At 43.1% G+C, this 16,160-nt stretch overlaps 1 protein-coding gene across 1 annotated transcript in view; it reads right to left on the bottom strand.

Moving 5' to 3' along the window:
- LOC140191074 (microtubule-associated serine/threonine-protein kinase 1-like) overlaps positions 1-16,160 on the bottom strand; it is a 127,033-nt gene that overhangs the window by 92,599 nt on the left and 18,274 nt on the right. Inside the window, exons 6-8 of the mRNA XM_072248149.1 lie at positions 15,619-15,694; positions 13,578-13,787; positions 1,733-1,834 (exon numbers count right to left, since the gene is read on the bottom strand). Of these exons, the coding sequence (XP_072104250.1) occupies positions 1,733-1,834; positions 13,578-13,787; positions 15,619-15,694 (388 nt within the window). The remainder of the gene's footprint in view (positions 1-1,732; positions 1,835-13,577; positions 13,788-15,618; positions 15,695-16,160) is intronic.

The following is a 16,160-nucleotide window of genomic DNA, read 5'->3' as shown; positions in this document are numbered from 1 at the left end:
AACATTATCTAACACTGGGTACTTTCTTAACTTCCTGCAAGCTCTATTTCTGTTTCTTACCGCTATATCACAATTTTTTTTCCACCACGGAACTAATGCTCGAGCCTTAGGAACATTCCGTAGCGGAATAGTCAGCTGAGCAACTTGATGAATTATAGAACAGAGGGATTCATTCCAATCGTCTATGGAGCCCTCGCTATTAATCTCTTCTATTATATCCACAGCTTTCTCCTGGTACTCATCCCAATGGGTCTAAGAAAAATTATACCTAGCAGACCTCTCCTCAACTTCTGCTATCAAATTTCTACCAAATCTACATAATATAGGATAGTGATCACTTCCTAGTGTGTATCTGTCCATAACATCCCATTCCCCAACCCTAGCTAAGTTTGAGGAAGTGATATATAAGTCTAAGTGACTACAAGTATTCTTTACAATATTAAATCTTGTAGGCCTTCCGTCATTTAGCAGTACCATGTTGTATTTATCTATAAACTCCATTACTATCTTTACTTTCACTACCCCATACAGGATTATGGGCATTGAAATCTCCAACCCAGATTACTGGGGATCTTACCTTATTCATAATTTCATCCAAATCTGATAACATCATATTACCTGGATTATAAAAGTTAATCAAAGTTATTTGACCACGAGAGCTCCAAACCTCCACAGCCACAATGTCAAGGTTAGATTTAAAATCAAGTCTTCCAAACTGGAGTCCTGTTTTTATGAAAGTTGCACACCCTCCACCAGATTTACCCATTCTGTCAGCTCTCAAACTATCATATCCAGGGATCACAAAATCTAAATGAGGTTGAGTTTGTATTGGGGTTGTATTGCCTCTGGTGGGGCTGCATTAGTCAGTGGTCATGGTTGAATCCTGTTGGCATTGGCCATGTTGGAGTTGTGTTGGCTGTGGTCAGCTTGGATTGGGTTGGCACTGTCTGTGCTGGAGTTGGGATGGATTTGACTGTGGGTGGGTTGACACTGACTGCGATGGAGTTGGGAACAGCTTCTTTCACTCAGCCATCAGATTTCTGAATGGTCCACGAACCCATGAATACTGCCTCACTATTATGCTCTCTCCTTGCACTTTTTAAATATTTCTTATAGTAACACATAGTATTTTTTAGTATATTGAACTGTACTTCTGCCACAAAAGAACAAATTTCACAAAATATATCTGTGATAATAAACCTGATTCCGATTCGGAACTCACTGCCTGAAAGAGTGGTGCATACAGACAATCTCAACACTTTTAAAAAGCTCCTGTGAGAACACTGAAGGCCTGTTACTCGCAGTGAGTGTGATAAACCCAAAAACCTCTACATTGGTTCCATGGACACAATGGGCTGAACAGACTCCTTCTATGAGCTTCTATGACACTGTACGCTGGTGTTATAACAAGTTGGACAGGCTTAGCAAGACTACTAATTAATGTTTATGGGTAGTAAATCTGCTAGCAATATGACTTGCATCAGTCCACCCACGAGCTGCTTGGCAAGACTCCATTTTAGTGATCACACTGGAGTCACCGGGCAGCAATTATACACTCCTGTCCTGATGAAGGGTCTCAGCCTGTAATGTAGACGCTTTATTCCTCGCCATAGATGCTGCCTGACCAGCTGAATTCGGAGAGCTTTCTCTGTGTGTTACTCTGGATTTCTGGATGCAGAATCTCCTGTTAATATAATCCCGGCTGGAATTTCATAATACAAAGCACACTCACCAGGCACTCCAGCAAACGTGCGGGCCGGGCGATGATGATCAGCAGTTTCTTCACCAGTTGTGTCACAAAGGCAACTTCCGTACTCTCTGACCGCTCATGAGCCTGTGGGGGGTGGGGGGGGGGGTGCAGTAGATATATTGGTCATTAGAGAGCTGTCCCACAACACACTAATCGCTGTAGCGCTGAGGGAGTCGAAGAGGCACGCATGAAGGGTGAAGATCACCAAGGGTAAGTAGCGACTGGTGTTAATTCACTTCCTTGGCACCAGTACGGTCAGGAAATTACACTTAGAGGCTGCTTTATCAACTACACCTGCACGCCTGCTTGTTAATACAAATATCTAATTAACCAATCACGTGGCAGCAATTCAAATCATAAAAGTAGGCAGTCATAGTCAAGAGGTTCAGTTGTTGTTCAGACCAAACATCAGAATGGAGAAGAAATAAGATCTAAGTGACTTTGACCATGGAATGATTGTGGTGTCAGATGGGGTGGTTTGAGTATTTCAGAAACTGATGATCTCCTGAGATGTTCACACACAATAGTCTCTAAAGTGGCCACTGTGTGTACACCCCAATCAGTTCTGCAGACAGCCAAGTTATAGGAAGAATAACATTTCTAGTTTGCTTCTTATTTATTCTATTTAAAGAGAGGACAGTAACAGGCCCTCCCAACCCATGAGCCCATGCTGTTTAATTACACCCATGTAACCATCTAGCCTACTAACTCTTATGTTTTTGGAATGTGGGGGAAAATCGGAACACCCGGGGGAAAAGTTGTCACGGAGAGAACATACAAACCCCTCGCAGAGAGCAGAGGGCAATGCTGCCGCTGAAATAGTGTTATACTAACTGCTTTGCTCCAGGAAGACCCCAAAAATAAAAACTTCCTTTCTTGTTCTTTTTTTAAATGTTTATCTTTTCCCATGAGAAATAACAGAAAAGAGTGGGGAGGGGTAGAAGGAATGGTTGGTTGGCAAAATAAGACCTTAAAAGTTATTGTGGCACATGGATCTATCATTTGTAATCCTTTCACAGGTTCCATTAGCAACATCAACATTAATTACCCTTGCTAGTTGTAAATGATTCTCGTGAGGCTGCAGTTGGCGTACAGTTTTAGTTACTCCGTATATAGGAAAGACATCATCAAATCAGAAAGAGTGCAAAGATTTTTCAAGTCGAGTTTATTGAGAACATCTATGGACAGGTGCTATGAAAAACCTACTGCCTAGCATCACAGGCACATGGCACCGGAGACACAAGAACAGAAAATAAACATAAATTATCGAAGAAAGAACACAAATATCAAAAACAAACAGTTCATTGTGGTGCAAAGATGTCACTGTGTTGCTATACTGAGTTAATGATTGGGATTTTGCAGGTTCAAGATTCAAATGTATTTATCACCTGTACATCAACATACAGTGAAATGTGTTACTTGTGTAAACAGCCAACATAACCGAGGGTGTGTGAATGGAATAGTTTAAGGGAAGCAGCTGTGAGGCAGGACTTCATATTTCTGTACCCCCTGCCCATCGGCAGCTGTAAGGAGATGCATGGAGAAGAAGGCGGAGGTCATCGATAATAAAGCTGTCTTTTTGAGGCAGTGGAAGCAGATACTTTCGATGGCAGGGAGGCACGTGTGGATGTTGCTTGGACTTGAGGCCCTGAGTTACAGAGCGTGGTTGGGTAGGGACGTTATTCATTGGAGCATCGGAGAGTAAGGGGTGACTTAACAGAAATGAATAAAATCATGGGGGCAATAGACAGGGGTGAGGGCACACAGTCTTTTTCCCCAGGGAAAAGGAATCAAAAACTAATGGGAAGAGGTGTAAGATGAGAAGGGAATGATTTAGAAAGGGGACCTGAGTGGAAACTTTTTCACACTGAGGGTGGTCAGTATATAGAACGAGCTGCCAGAGGAAGGGGTTGAGGCAGCTACAATAGCAACATTTAAAAGATACTTGGACAGGCGCATGGTTAGGGAGTGATTAGAGGGATACAGCCAAACGCAAGCAAATGGGACTAGCTTAGATGGTTATCTCGGTCAGCATGAATGAGTTGGATGAATGGGCCGTTTCCATGACGTGTTGCTCTGTAACTTTTTGATCGCAGGCTAAGCAGGTTCCTGCTTGAGATGGTATTGAAGCATCTCCCGTATTGCTGTAGGTCTGTGGTCACACTGTAGGTTAGACTGGGAAAAGGCATTAGGTGGTAACTCTATGGTAACTACCACAGACAATAGCTTTTCTATTTCAGTTTTCTCTAATTAACTGAACTTAACTTCCCCTGTTAACATGGTGGAATTCAAACTCCTGACACTGGCTCAGCAGCTTAAGTCTGTAGATTTACAATTCAGTAACAAGACCATTTACTCAGCAACACCCCTAATGAAATAGTTCCCTCAAAACTCCAACAAAGCTAGAACAGACAATGGGGCTTTTTTTTAATGCCACAAATGTCTTTGAATGAGACTGCACATGAAATAAAGATGTAATTAGAATGAAACCTGACGGCTTTCTTTCTGGATATGGAGCTTGTTTTTTTGTAATTTATTTTTTTATTGAAGTTCATCATCAAACATTAAAAAAAAATCTTTTGCAGGATCCACTGCCAAAGTCACCATTTACTGCCTATTACTATTTCTCCCTTGATTTAGTGGCTTGTTATGACTCACTTCCTCCCAGAGTCCTGCGGTCTCCTATGTCTCTTAAAATTTGTGGCACTGAGACAACTAACATGCTGGATTTAATATTTCAAAATTCTCCGGAATGAGAAAGGATGCCATAATGGATCTATGCTCCTCTTGATTTTATACATTTCTATTGTATAAGATAGGATGTGTAACTCAATTATTCAAAAAGGAGACAGAATTCAGGGAAAAAACATGCCAATTAGATCATAAAGCATACAACAGTGCAGGCCCTTAATTGCATGATGTCGTGCTGACCTTTTAAACCACTCCAATATTAATCTACCCCTTCCATCCCTCATGGCCCTCCATTTCTTTCATTCATATGGCCATCCAAGTCTCTCTGATGTATCTACCTCTACTTTCACCCATGGCCGGGCGTGCAACACAGCCAGCACTCTGTAAAAATCCTAGATCTGACATCACCTTCAATTTTCTTCCAATCACCTTCAAACTATGCACTCTCATATTAGCCATTCCTGCCTGGGGAAAAAGCATCTTGCTGTCCCCTCTATCTATGCCTCTTATCATCTTATACAAACCTCTATCAAGTCGCCCCTCATTCTCCTTCGGTCCAAAGAGACAAACCCAAGCTCACTCAACTTATCCTCGTAAGACTTGTTCTCTAATCCAGGCAGTATCCTGGCAAATCTCCTCTGCAACCTCTCTATAGCTTCCACAACCTTCCTAAAATGGAGGGACCAGAACTGAACACAATAAGCATGGTCTAACCAAAGTTTAATAGAGAAGCAACATCAATTCGCTACTTTTGAACTAATGAAGGCCAACATACAAAACGCCTTCTTAACCAGCCTATCAACTTGCACGGCCATTGGTTTCCATTTGTGAAAACGTTAGTGGTTATTATTAGAGCAGGTTTAGCAGGGCACTTAGAATTCAAGCAAATAGTCCTGATGAACGGTCTCAGCCCAACTTGTCAACTGTTCATTCCTTTTCATGGATGCTGCCTGACTTGCTGAGTTCCTCCAGCATTTTGTATGCGTTACTTTGGATTTCCAGCATCTGCAGAATCCCTTGTGTTTAGTATAAATGAACCAGCACATGAAATGCTGGAGGAACTCAGCAGGTCAGGTAAGACCTGTAGAGGTGAATGGAACGTTTATGTTTCAGGTCATGACTCGAAAAGTCAACTACCCATTGCCCTCCAAAGATGCTGCTTAACCAGTTGAGTTCTTCCAGCATGTTGTCTGTTTCTCCATATTCTGGAATCTGCAGTCTCCTGTCTCCTGTGTTACCTTTGTGAAAGTGAGGTTGTGTCTGACTAAGGTAAGGAAGTGATATTGGGGATAACAAGGGACCAGTGAATACACGGACTTCCAGGCATTTGATAAGGTGCCACATCAAAAGTTCATATGGAAACCAGAGACTCACAATGTAGTTGGTCATATATTATCATGAAAAGATTTGCTGGTTTATAGGAATTGGGGAGTAGATGTAAATGTGTGTCTTGTTGTTTGCTCCCACAGGGATCTGAACTGGATTTTTAAAATATAATTTATATAAATAACTTGAATGGACGGCACCAAAGTGCATTTGCTAAATTTGCAGATAGAGCAACAATCAAGAATGAAGAAGAGATAAAGAAACGATCTGGCAATTGGAGTATATTATGGGAAAATAAACTTCCAGTCAAAATGGCTCCTGTGGTCAATGCTCATTTGGTCAATGTCTTCTGGATAGACCATATATTTCACTTCTTTTATGTCTTTTACGTTTGCTTTTTCATCTTGGGTGTGATTCTGGAACCGTTGGAGCCCGTGATTTGCTGTTTGGCGGTTGTTTGGATGTTCCTGCGCTCTGCAGTTTCCAAGAGGATTCACGAGCCTCAAGGTGGGCAGGCCATAGAGCAGCAACGGGGTGTGAGCCTATGCTTAACTCCATTCCACTGATTAAAGCTTCCATTATTCACCGATTAAACCAACGAAGGAGATTGAAACATTGAGGCAAATGTGCAAGTTCGGAGATTGTTTGAGTGCTTCATTACTCTGCAGTCTCCGAGAGGATTCTGGGAGACAGAAGCAGAGTGCGCAAACCCAATGGGGGCAGGCTGCGGGACGGGGCGCGAGCTGATGTTTGGCTCCATTTCGCTGACTAAAGTGACTTGGGAGATTGAAACCTCGAGGTAAATGCAGAAAGGTGATTACCAGCTGCCTGCCTTTTGATCTCTGAAGATTGCTCTGCTATGTCAACAGAGAGGGGAGAGCCTGTCGCTGTACCCAGAGAATGTTGCCCAGGTTTTCTGTGGTTCGGATGTGGACTTGGACTCCAGACTTTTTTCAGTCTTATAGTTCTTTCGTTCTCTGTTTCTCACCCGATCTTTCACTCTTTTTTTGTGCGGGGGAGGGGATTTGGGGGCGGTGTGTCGATGTGCCTATTCCATTTTGTTCATTTTGAGCAGAAGGAGGGATTTCAGGGTTAATGTGCCTATTCTGTTGCTTGTACTTTTTTTTGTGTGGGGAGGGGGAATTTATGGGTTGATGATCATGCTGTTTTTCTTTTCTTTCTTGGTTTCGTGGCTATCCGGAGAAGAAGAATTTCAGAGTTGTATACTTTGATAATAAATGAACATTGAGAATATGAAGCTGTCCACTTAGCATGATATTGAAGGAGAAGCACTAGGCCTAAATGGTGAGACATTACAGAATTCTGGGATCAGGGTGATCTGGTAATCTGGTGCGTGATTCGCAAAAGGCTAGTATGCCGACTAAGAAGGAGCCTGGAAAATAAGCGAAGCATTATTGTCTTATTGCTAGGAAATTAAACGCAAAAGTAGCAGGGATGTTGTGTCAATTACATAGAGCACTGATGAGACTACATCGAGAGTACCTTGAGCATACTTTGTACAACACAGATTGTCAGACTAAAGGAAAGATGTCATTTTATACAAGTCAGTTCCAAGAAAGTTTACCTGGAATGGGTAGATTGCCTTTGGTTGAATGGCCTAGGCTTGTACAGTATATCTATTAAGAGCTTAGGATGGATTGTATCCAACCACATACAACTTTAAGGTGTCTGGACCAGGTGGATATGGAAAGAATGTTTCCTCTTGTGGGATAATTTAGAACCAAGAGTCAATGTTTAGAGTAAACACAAGAGATTCTGCAGATGCTGGAAATCCAGTGCAAGACAGAAAATGCTGGAGGAACTCAGCAGGTCAGGCAGAATCCATTGAGAGGAATAAACAGTCAACATTTCTGACCAAGAACCCTCATCAGAGTGCTGATGAAGGAACTTGGCCCAAAGCTTTGACTGTTTATTCCTTTCTATAGATGCCCGAAATGTTGACTGTTTATTGATTTCTATAGATGCAGACTGAACTGCTGTGTTCCTCCAGCATTTTGTCCGTGTCACTGTCTAGAAATGAAAGTTGGCCTACTTAAGGGTGGACAGCTTGATATCTTCCAGAGGGTCACGAGTCTTTTGAACCCTCCTTCCACGGATAGTGGAAGCAGGTTCTCTGAAAAGTTATTAAGGTAGGGGTAGATAGAAAAGCAAAGAGGTGAAAGGTTACCACAAGTAATCAAGATTATGGAGCTGAAGTTTCAATCAGATCAGACATAATTGCATTAAATGGTGGAGAGTAAGCTTGTGGCGGGTAGAGAGAGGGAAATAGTAAGAGTTTGTATGATTGACAAGGTACCTGTGCAAGAGTGGGGCCTGTCTAATTGAATGTGCACAAACCTGGTATACATAAGTCAATGTGGTCGTAGTCCACTGGAGAATGGAGACACAGAGGCCTGTACTGGATTTGGAGGAGTGTCCATGTGTGTGGGTGGATGGGAGGGAGGGGGAGGGCTTGTTTTGCTGTTGATGCTTTGTTGCTTGTTGTGCTCTGTGTTGTTCTGCTGAGCATTGAATGGGTGCTACGCTGGTACCTGGAATATGTGGCGACTCTTGCGGGCTGCCCCCAGTGCATCCCTAGCTGTGTCGGTTGTAATGCAAATGATGCAGTTCATGTTATGTTAATTATGCACATTTGATAAATAAATCTGTAGGGACTTGTGTACATGAACAGCAGAACTACAAAACCGTATTGGAAGTATTCTTGATCTCGAGCGATTGCCTCAGAAGGGTGTGTGTAGATATGTATGTGTCTGGGTATATATAAATATATATCTATTGTACAATGAAAATAGTAAGCCACCTGACCTCTCAAACCTGTCCGGCATTCAATGTGATCATGATAGATCTGTCCCAGGCCTCATCTCCTCTTATATACCAGATCACCACAGCTCTCAATACCCTTATCTCTCAAAAAAATTATCCATCTCCTCATAAAATATCTGCAATGATCCAGCCTCCACAACTATTTGGGATAGTGATGTCCAGACATTCACCACACTCTGTGAGAAATCCCTGCACTTCTCAGTCCCTCATTTGAGACTCTTCCACCGGCAGAAACATCTCAACATCCATCTTGCGCACCCCCTTAGGGACTCAACATTTCAGTGGATCACCATTTATTTTTCTGAGTTCTGGAGAGAACAGATCTAACTTCTTTAAGCCATTCCTGATGGGGTAACCATCTCATTCCAGAAATTATCCCAGGGAATCCCTTCCATACTGCCTCGATTTCCAGTATATCCCTTCTGAGATAAGGAAGAAAGAACAGCACAGTACCCAGCTATGTTCTCACCAACACCCTGTACAAATGCAATAAGATGTCCCCATTTCTGAACTCCAACTCTATAGCACGAAAAGGCTATAGAGTATGTCATTTGTCTTCCGAACTGCTTGCTACATTTGCCTGCTTACCTACTTTTCACACGTACATCACATTTTTGCAATGTCCCCCCCCCGTTTAGATAATAATCAGCCTTTTGATTCCTCTTAAAGGAAGTACATGTCTCAAACTTTCCCTCATCCTTTTCCCATGTTCCCATCTCTTTATCTCCATATCTCTTGTAGATTTGAGGGATCGCGTTGATAGGCATGGATCCCTTACACTCTGCCCCATTCTCCCCACAGACATGTGGATTTCCTCTGGGTGCTTTGGTTTCCTCCCATGTTCCAAAAGACATATGCTTAGGGTTAGTGAATTGTGGGCATGCAATGTTGGCTCTGGAAACGTAGCAACACTTACAGGCAGCCCCAGCGCATCCCCGGACCGTGTTGGTTGTTGGCGAAGACGATGTTTCAATGTGCGTGTGACAGATAAAACTAATCTTTATCTTTAATTCATTTATATAAATAGTAGTGGTACAAGAAGTGATCTTTGGGGCATTCCAGTACAACTACCAAACCTGCAGAAGACCCATTTGTCCTGACTCGATCTAATATGTGATAACTACCCCTCAAGGTTCAAGATACAAGATTGTTCATTGTCATTCATTCGTATTACAATGAAATGATTGTTACTCCAGATCTATGCACCTTAAAAAATACAAAAATATAAATACATATAGTTGGTTTATGTGAGGGCCTCTATCAATCAGAATTGACCATGAATATTGCATCCTAGCTGTCTAGATACGCTAGCCTGGGCAGTGTGATATGGAGAGCAAGCTGTTGTCCATGTAGCAAGCTTACCCTCGCCATACAACTAATGAACCCAAAGGAACAGCAGAGACTGATACAGCTTGGTACCAACAGCATCACAGGAGATGCCAGTCAGCATTGAACTCAACGTACGACTGCCTTAGGGACTCCATCTCCGGATTTTCCCTTGGGGTTTACTCCTGAAGCCTTCCCCATGAGTGGGTAAAGCTGCAAGGCAGTGGAGGTTTGAGATCAGAGTTTTCCTTCTCCTAGATGAGCCACCAACCGCAGCTGACAAGCCCCATCTGCCAGAAGCCACTGGTTTTAAGGCGCCAGTAACCCCGCCTTTGCCCCTTCTCCTGTCAATTGAAACGGTTCCGCTGGGCTTAGTAGCTAAACCACACGTGAAGTCCAGGGGCTGGACTTAGTTAACTGTCAGAGGCAATTTGAAGCGCACACCATTGGGAGCATTTAATAGGTAGTGGGAGCCTGTCCCCATTACCCTGCCTGGCTGTAACAACCTTAAACTTATATACAGAGTCTGATTGTATGTACATAAAGTGACACTGGGTGCAGGAGTACTTGTACATAAAGTGAGTCTGGCAGCAATGACATAGTGGTGGTGAGGTGGGTTAATGGGTGGGGGAGTTTGGGGAATAAACTGGTTTTGAGTCTGGTGGTCCAGGCATGAATGTTATGTAGCCTCCTCCTTGATGGGAGAGGGACTCTGTAATCACACTGCCCTCAGTATTGTGAGTTCTGATCTCTGCTGCTGCCGCAAGAAGCTCATTTTCATGACATCTTTAGCCTGTGACAACAATAATCTTGAACTTGTGCAGCAAGTTTTCACGTGGCAACCTGTCAAAGGCCGTCTGGAAATGTGCGAGGGTAAAGGTAAAAATTGTTTCCGTAATGTGGATTCATTATAGTGTGATTGATAGGTTAGGGAACACTATGCTTTACAAGGTTACAGCAAGATCGAGAATGGAAACAGCTATTTAACCCTGTGCTTTGAAGACAATTGCAAGTTGTTCTATTATAATTCAACTTTCTACAACGTGAGGTCTCTACGGCATATAACAATCATGTTACAGCAGGGTTAGCTGCATAGATCAAGTTGAATGGTGGCCGATTAGGAAAAGGGGAGGTGCAACGAGACCTGGGTGTCATTGTACACCAGTTATTGAAAGTGGGCATGCAGGTACAGCAGGCGGTGAAAAAGGCAAATGGTATGCTGGCATTTATAGCGAGAGGATTCGAGTACAGGAGCAGGGAGGTACTACTGCAGTTGTACAAGGCCTTGGTGAGACCACACCTGGAGTATTGTGTGCAGTTTTGGTCCCCTAATCTGAGGAAAGACATTCTTGCCATAGAGGGAGTACAAAGAAGGTTCACCAGATTGATTCCTGGGATGGCAGGACTTTCATACGATGAAAGACTGGATCGACTAGGCTTATACTCGTTGGAATTTAGAAGATTGAGGGGGGATCTTATTGAAACGTATAAAATTCTAAAGGGATTGGACAGGCTAGATGCAGGAAGATTGTTCCCGATGTTGGGGAAGTCCAGAACGAGGGGTCACAGTTTGAGGATAAAGGGGAAGCCTTTTAGGACCGAGATGAGGAAAAACTTCTTCACACAGAGAGTGGTGAATCTGTGGAATTCTCTGCCACAGGAAACAGTTGAGGCCAGTTCATTGGCTATACTTAAGAGGGAGTTAGATATGGCCCTTGTGGCTAAAGGGATCGGGGGTATGGAGAGAAGGCAGGTATAGGGTTCTGAGTTGGATGATCAGCCATGATCATACTGAATGGCGGTGCAGGCTCGAAGGGCGGAATGGCCTAGTCCTGCACCTATTGTCTATGTTTCTATGTTTCTATATTTCAGGAAGGACATGCTGGCCCCGGATAGGGTCCAGAGGAAGTTGACAAAGATGATCCTGGTTATCAAAAACTTAATCTACGAGGAGTACTTGACATCTGTGGGACTGTACTCGATGAAATTCAGAAGGATGAGGGGGGTTCTCATTGAAAATTTCCAGAAACTGAAAGGCCCAGATAGAGTAGACGTGGAGAGGATGCGTCCATGAGTAGGAGAGCTCAGGATATGAGGGCACAGCCTCGGAATAAAGGGACTTCCCTTTAGAACTGAGATGGGGAAGAATCAGTTCAACCAGAGGGTAGTGAATCTGTCGAATATATTGCTATAGAGGGATGTGTAGGCCAAGTCATTGGGTGCATTTAAGGCAGAGATTCTATGGTTCTTAATTGGCGAAAGGGGGAAGGGGTCAAAAGCTTACAAGGGGCAAAATGAGGCTGAAAAAAAATCAGCTATGATTGAAGTCAGAACAGACTCAATGGATTGAATGGCCTCATTCTGCTCTTATATTTAATGATTTATATCATGTATATGTGAGGAGAAGATGTCTTAACCAATCAGGTTTAACTTTAAGCCTGTGACGTGCCTTAGTTGAAATGCTTGCTTAGCTTTATTCCAACCTTTCTTAGTTAGAACCATAGAACACTACAGCACAGAAAACAGGCCATTCGGCCCTTCTAGTCTGTGCCCAAACATTATTCCACTAGTCCCATTGTCCTGCACCCAGTCCATAACCCTCCAGACCTCTCCCATCCATGTATCTATCCAATTTATTTTTAAAACTTAAGTGAGCCCGCATTTACCACGTCAGATGGCAGCTCGTTCCACACTCCCACCACTCTGAGTGAGGAAGTTCCCCCTAAATCTTTCCCCTTTCACCCTAAAGCCATGTCCTCTCGTATTTATCTCTCCTAATCTAAGTGGAAAGAGCCTACCCACATTTACTCTGACTAGACCCCTCATAATTTTGTAAACCTCTATCAAATCCCCCCTCATTCTTCTACGCTCCAAGGAATAAAGTCCTAACCTGTTCAATCTTTCCCTGTAACTCAACTCCTGAAGACTTGGCATCATCCTAGTAAATCTTCTCTGTACTCTTTCAATCTTACTGATATCCTTCCTATAGTTAGGTGACCAGAACTGCACACAATACTCCAAGTTTGGCCTCACCAATGTCTTATACAACCTCACCATAACATCCCAACTCCTATACTCAATACTTTGATTTATGAATGCCAGGATGCCAAAAGCGTTCTTTATAACCCTGTCTACCTTTGACGCCACTTTCAGGGAATTATGTATCTGAACTCCCAAATCCCTCTGTTCTTCCGCACTCCTCAGTGCCCTACCATTTACTGTGTATGTCCTACCTTGATTTGTCCTTCCAAAATGCAACACCTCACACTTGTCTGCATTAAATTCCATCTGCCATTTTCTGGCTCATTTTTCCAGTTGGTCCAGATCCCTCTGCAAACTTTAAAAGCCTTCCACGCTGTCCATAACGCCTCTAATCTTAGTGTCATCAGCAAACTTGCTGATCCAATTTACCACATTGCCTGGGTCATGCCCATTTTTAAGTTTCAGATACCTCTACAGATTTAAAGGATTTTTTAGAAAAAAAGTTAAAAACATTTTGTTGAATATAGAGACACTCCACTAGGATGCAAATATTTCCAAGCATCTTGATTGGCCTGTAGGGCAATCGACAGCCCTTGTGCTAGTGGGAGAGGATGGGTTGCAGGTTCTCAGGTGCGTGGCGACAGACAAATTGACTCACATCTTGAAGCAGCTTCTCCAAGTTCTCCTGCAGCTCATAGAAGTAGCGAGAGGTGATGAGGCCCTCTTGCGACTTATCCAGGCAGTCTCTGGACATCTCGATGATCTGGTGGTGGATGAAGCTGAGGACCCCATCAGCCAGTGGCAGCACGTTCTCCGGTGCGTTGACCGTGAAGAACTCCTGCAGCCTCTCCTCCATCTGTGCGGTGGCCTACAGAAGCAATGACAGCACAAGATTGACATCCACTTAAAGAAAAACTTAATTGAGGCTCCAAGAACAAATTTCACCTGTTACATACAAAATCGCCAATTTCCTACAGGCAATAAGAAATCTTTCCAAACAGTGTAAACTTTCCATCCATTGAGGCTTTGGAAGAGTTAAGGCGAGTAAAGTCCACTCAGCCCCTCCAGTATATTCTATCAGTCAATAAAATTGTACCTGACCTGTGAACTAAGCCCACAAACTAGCATTCTTCACAATCCCTTGCAAAATCTTTCAATCTCTGACTTAAAATGAAGAACTGGCTCAGCAATGTGACATTTGCAGAAAAGAATTTAATGTTAACACCTTTGAGTGTAAAAAATTTCTCCTAACTTTATTTCTGGTATCCCCTTGGTCTCAGACATTCCAAACAGTGAGAAAAGTTTCTGTTGTCTCTTTGGCCATTTTGTGCAAAACACTGGGCCCTTCAGTACAAACACTTTTCCCTTTTCCATAGTCATAGTCATAGTCATACTTTATTGATCCCGGGGGAAATTCGTTTTCGCTACAGTTGCACCCTAAATAATAAATAGTAATAGAACCATAAATAGTTAAATAGTAATATGTAAATTATGCCAATAGACACTAGACTGTGGCCAACCCAAGTCACTTCTCTGCTTAAACCTCATATTCACTGTAGGCAGATGTAAATATGGAGAGACAGTAGGCTATAATACTGAAGTAAATTTATTATCAATTCACATCTTCAACATACTATATTGTGCTTTCTGTTTTGTTTTACTCCCTTAACGTACTTCTGTGTGGCATGATCTGCCTGAGTGGCACCCGAACAGAAGTTTTTCCACTGACAGTAATGAAACAACACAAATAGCAGTTTTTGCTGGTTGTATGTGGAGTTTATATGTTGTAGCTGAGAGTGTGTGTGTGTTTCCCCGGGTAATTGGTTCACACCATGTCCCAAAAATGTGCTGGTTGGTAAGTTATTTATCTGGCTTCTGTAAACTGCCCCTTGTGTGTAAATGAGTGGAAGGATTAGGGAGAAGCTGATGGGAATATGGTAAGAATTAAGTAGTAGTTGTGTAAATGGGTGCGCCAAGGTCAGGGTGGAATGGGTGGGCAAACTAAATGCTGCACACCTTCGATGGTATCTGTATTGGTTTATTATTGTCACAGGTACTAAATGATAGTGAAAAGCTTGTCTTGCATACTGTTTATATAGATGCAATATGTATGGACAATATGCATTGAGGTGGTAGAATGGAAAACAGTAACAGTATGCAGAACAGCTATAGAGAAGGTGAAGTGCAGGGAAACAATAAAGTGTAAGATCACAACAGGGTAAATTCTGAGGTCAAGGGTCCATTTTTTGCTGCAAGAGGGTCCATTCAAGTGCATAATAACAGTGGGATAGAAGCTATCTCTGAGCCTGGTGGTACGTGCTTTCGGCTTTTGTGTTTTCTGACTAATGGGAGAGGGGCAAAGACAGAATGTTGTGGTAGGCGGAGTCTTTACTTACGCTGGCTGCTTTACTGAGGCAGAGAGTCCATGGCAGGGAGGCTGTTTTTTGTAATGGTATTCAGACCACAGGAGTACTGATACTGAGCGGAAAACAGAGAGTTCTAAGCTAGATGGCAGTCCAATGTAGCACACAGCAACAAACCACTTCAGGCTCCAGATCAAAGTCGGAGATGATTACTCACTTTTTGCGTCACTCCCTCACTCTCAGTGCCAGCTTGTTACAGCCACAACACCTGAAGCCAGTATGTCATTCACAGTCTGGACTAAATGAACCCTGGACCAATTCACTTCTGCTCCCTACCTTCGGAAATCTTTCCTTGTAGACATGGTTCATCATCACTATTTCATTGTCGTAGCAGGAAGGAGAGCGCCCGGGGCTGCAACAGATCAGAAGCCACAAATTATTTACGTCAACAGCCCATGGAGAACATCTCCCCAGTCTGATGTGGTATAAAGAGTTACAAGAACATGTGTCACTCCTTCACAATCCATGCCCTTTGAACATGCCATTATAACAAGATAAGGAGCTAAGGTACCGGTGACCCCTGTATCCATCCAGGGGGTCAGTGTGGACATGGTGGAGGATTACAAATACCTGAGGATACGAATTGACAATAAACTGGACTGGTCTAAGAACACTGAGGCTGTCTACAAGAAGGGTCAGAGCCGTCTCTATTTCCTGTGGAGACTGAGGTCCTTTAACATCTGCCGGATGATGCTGAGGATGTTCTACGAGTCTGTAGTGGCCAGTGCTATCATGTTTGCTGTTGTGTGCTGGGGCAGCAGGCTGAGGGTAGCAGACACCAACAGAATCAACAAACTCATTCGGAAGGCCAGTAATGT

This window comes from Mobula birostris, chromosome 32 (genome assembly GCF_030028105.1).
Source record: "Mobula birostris isolate sMobBir1 chromosome 32, sMobBir1.hap1, whole genome shotgun sequence".
In the NCBI taxonomy this organism is placed as follows: Eukaryota; Metazoa; Chordata; class Chondrichthyes; order Myliobatiformes; family Myliobatidae; genus Mobula; species Mobula birostris.
The sequence above is the reverse complement of the archived record's forward strand: the minus strand, read 5'-3'. Positions and strand labels throughout refer to the sequence as shown.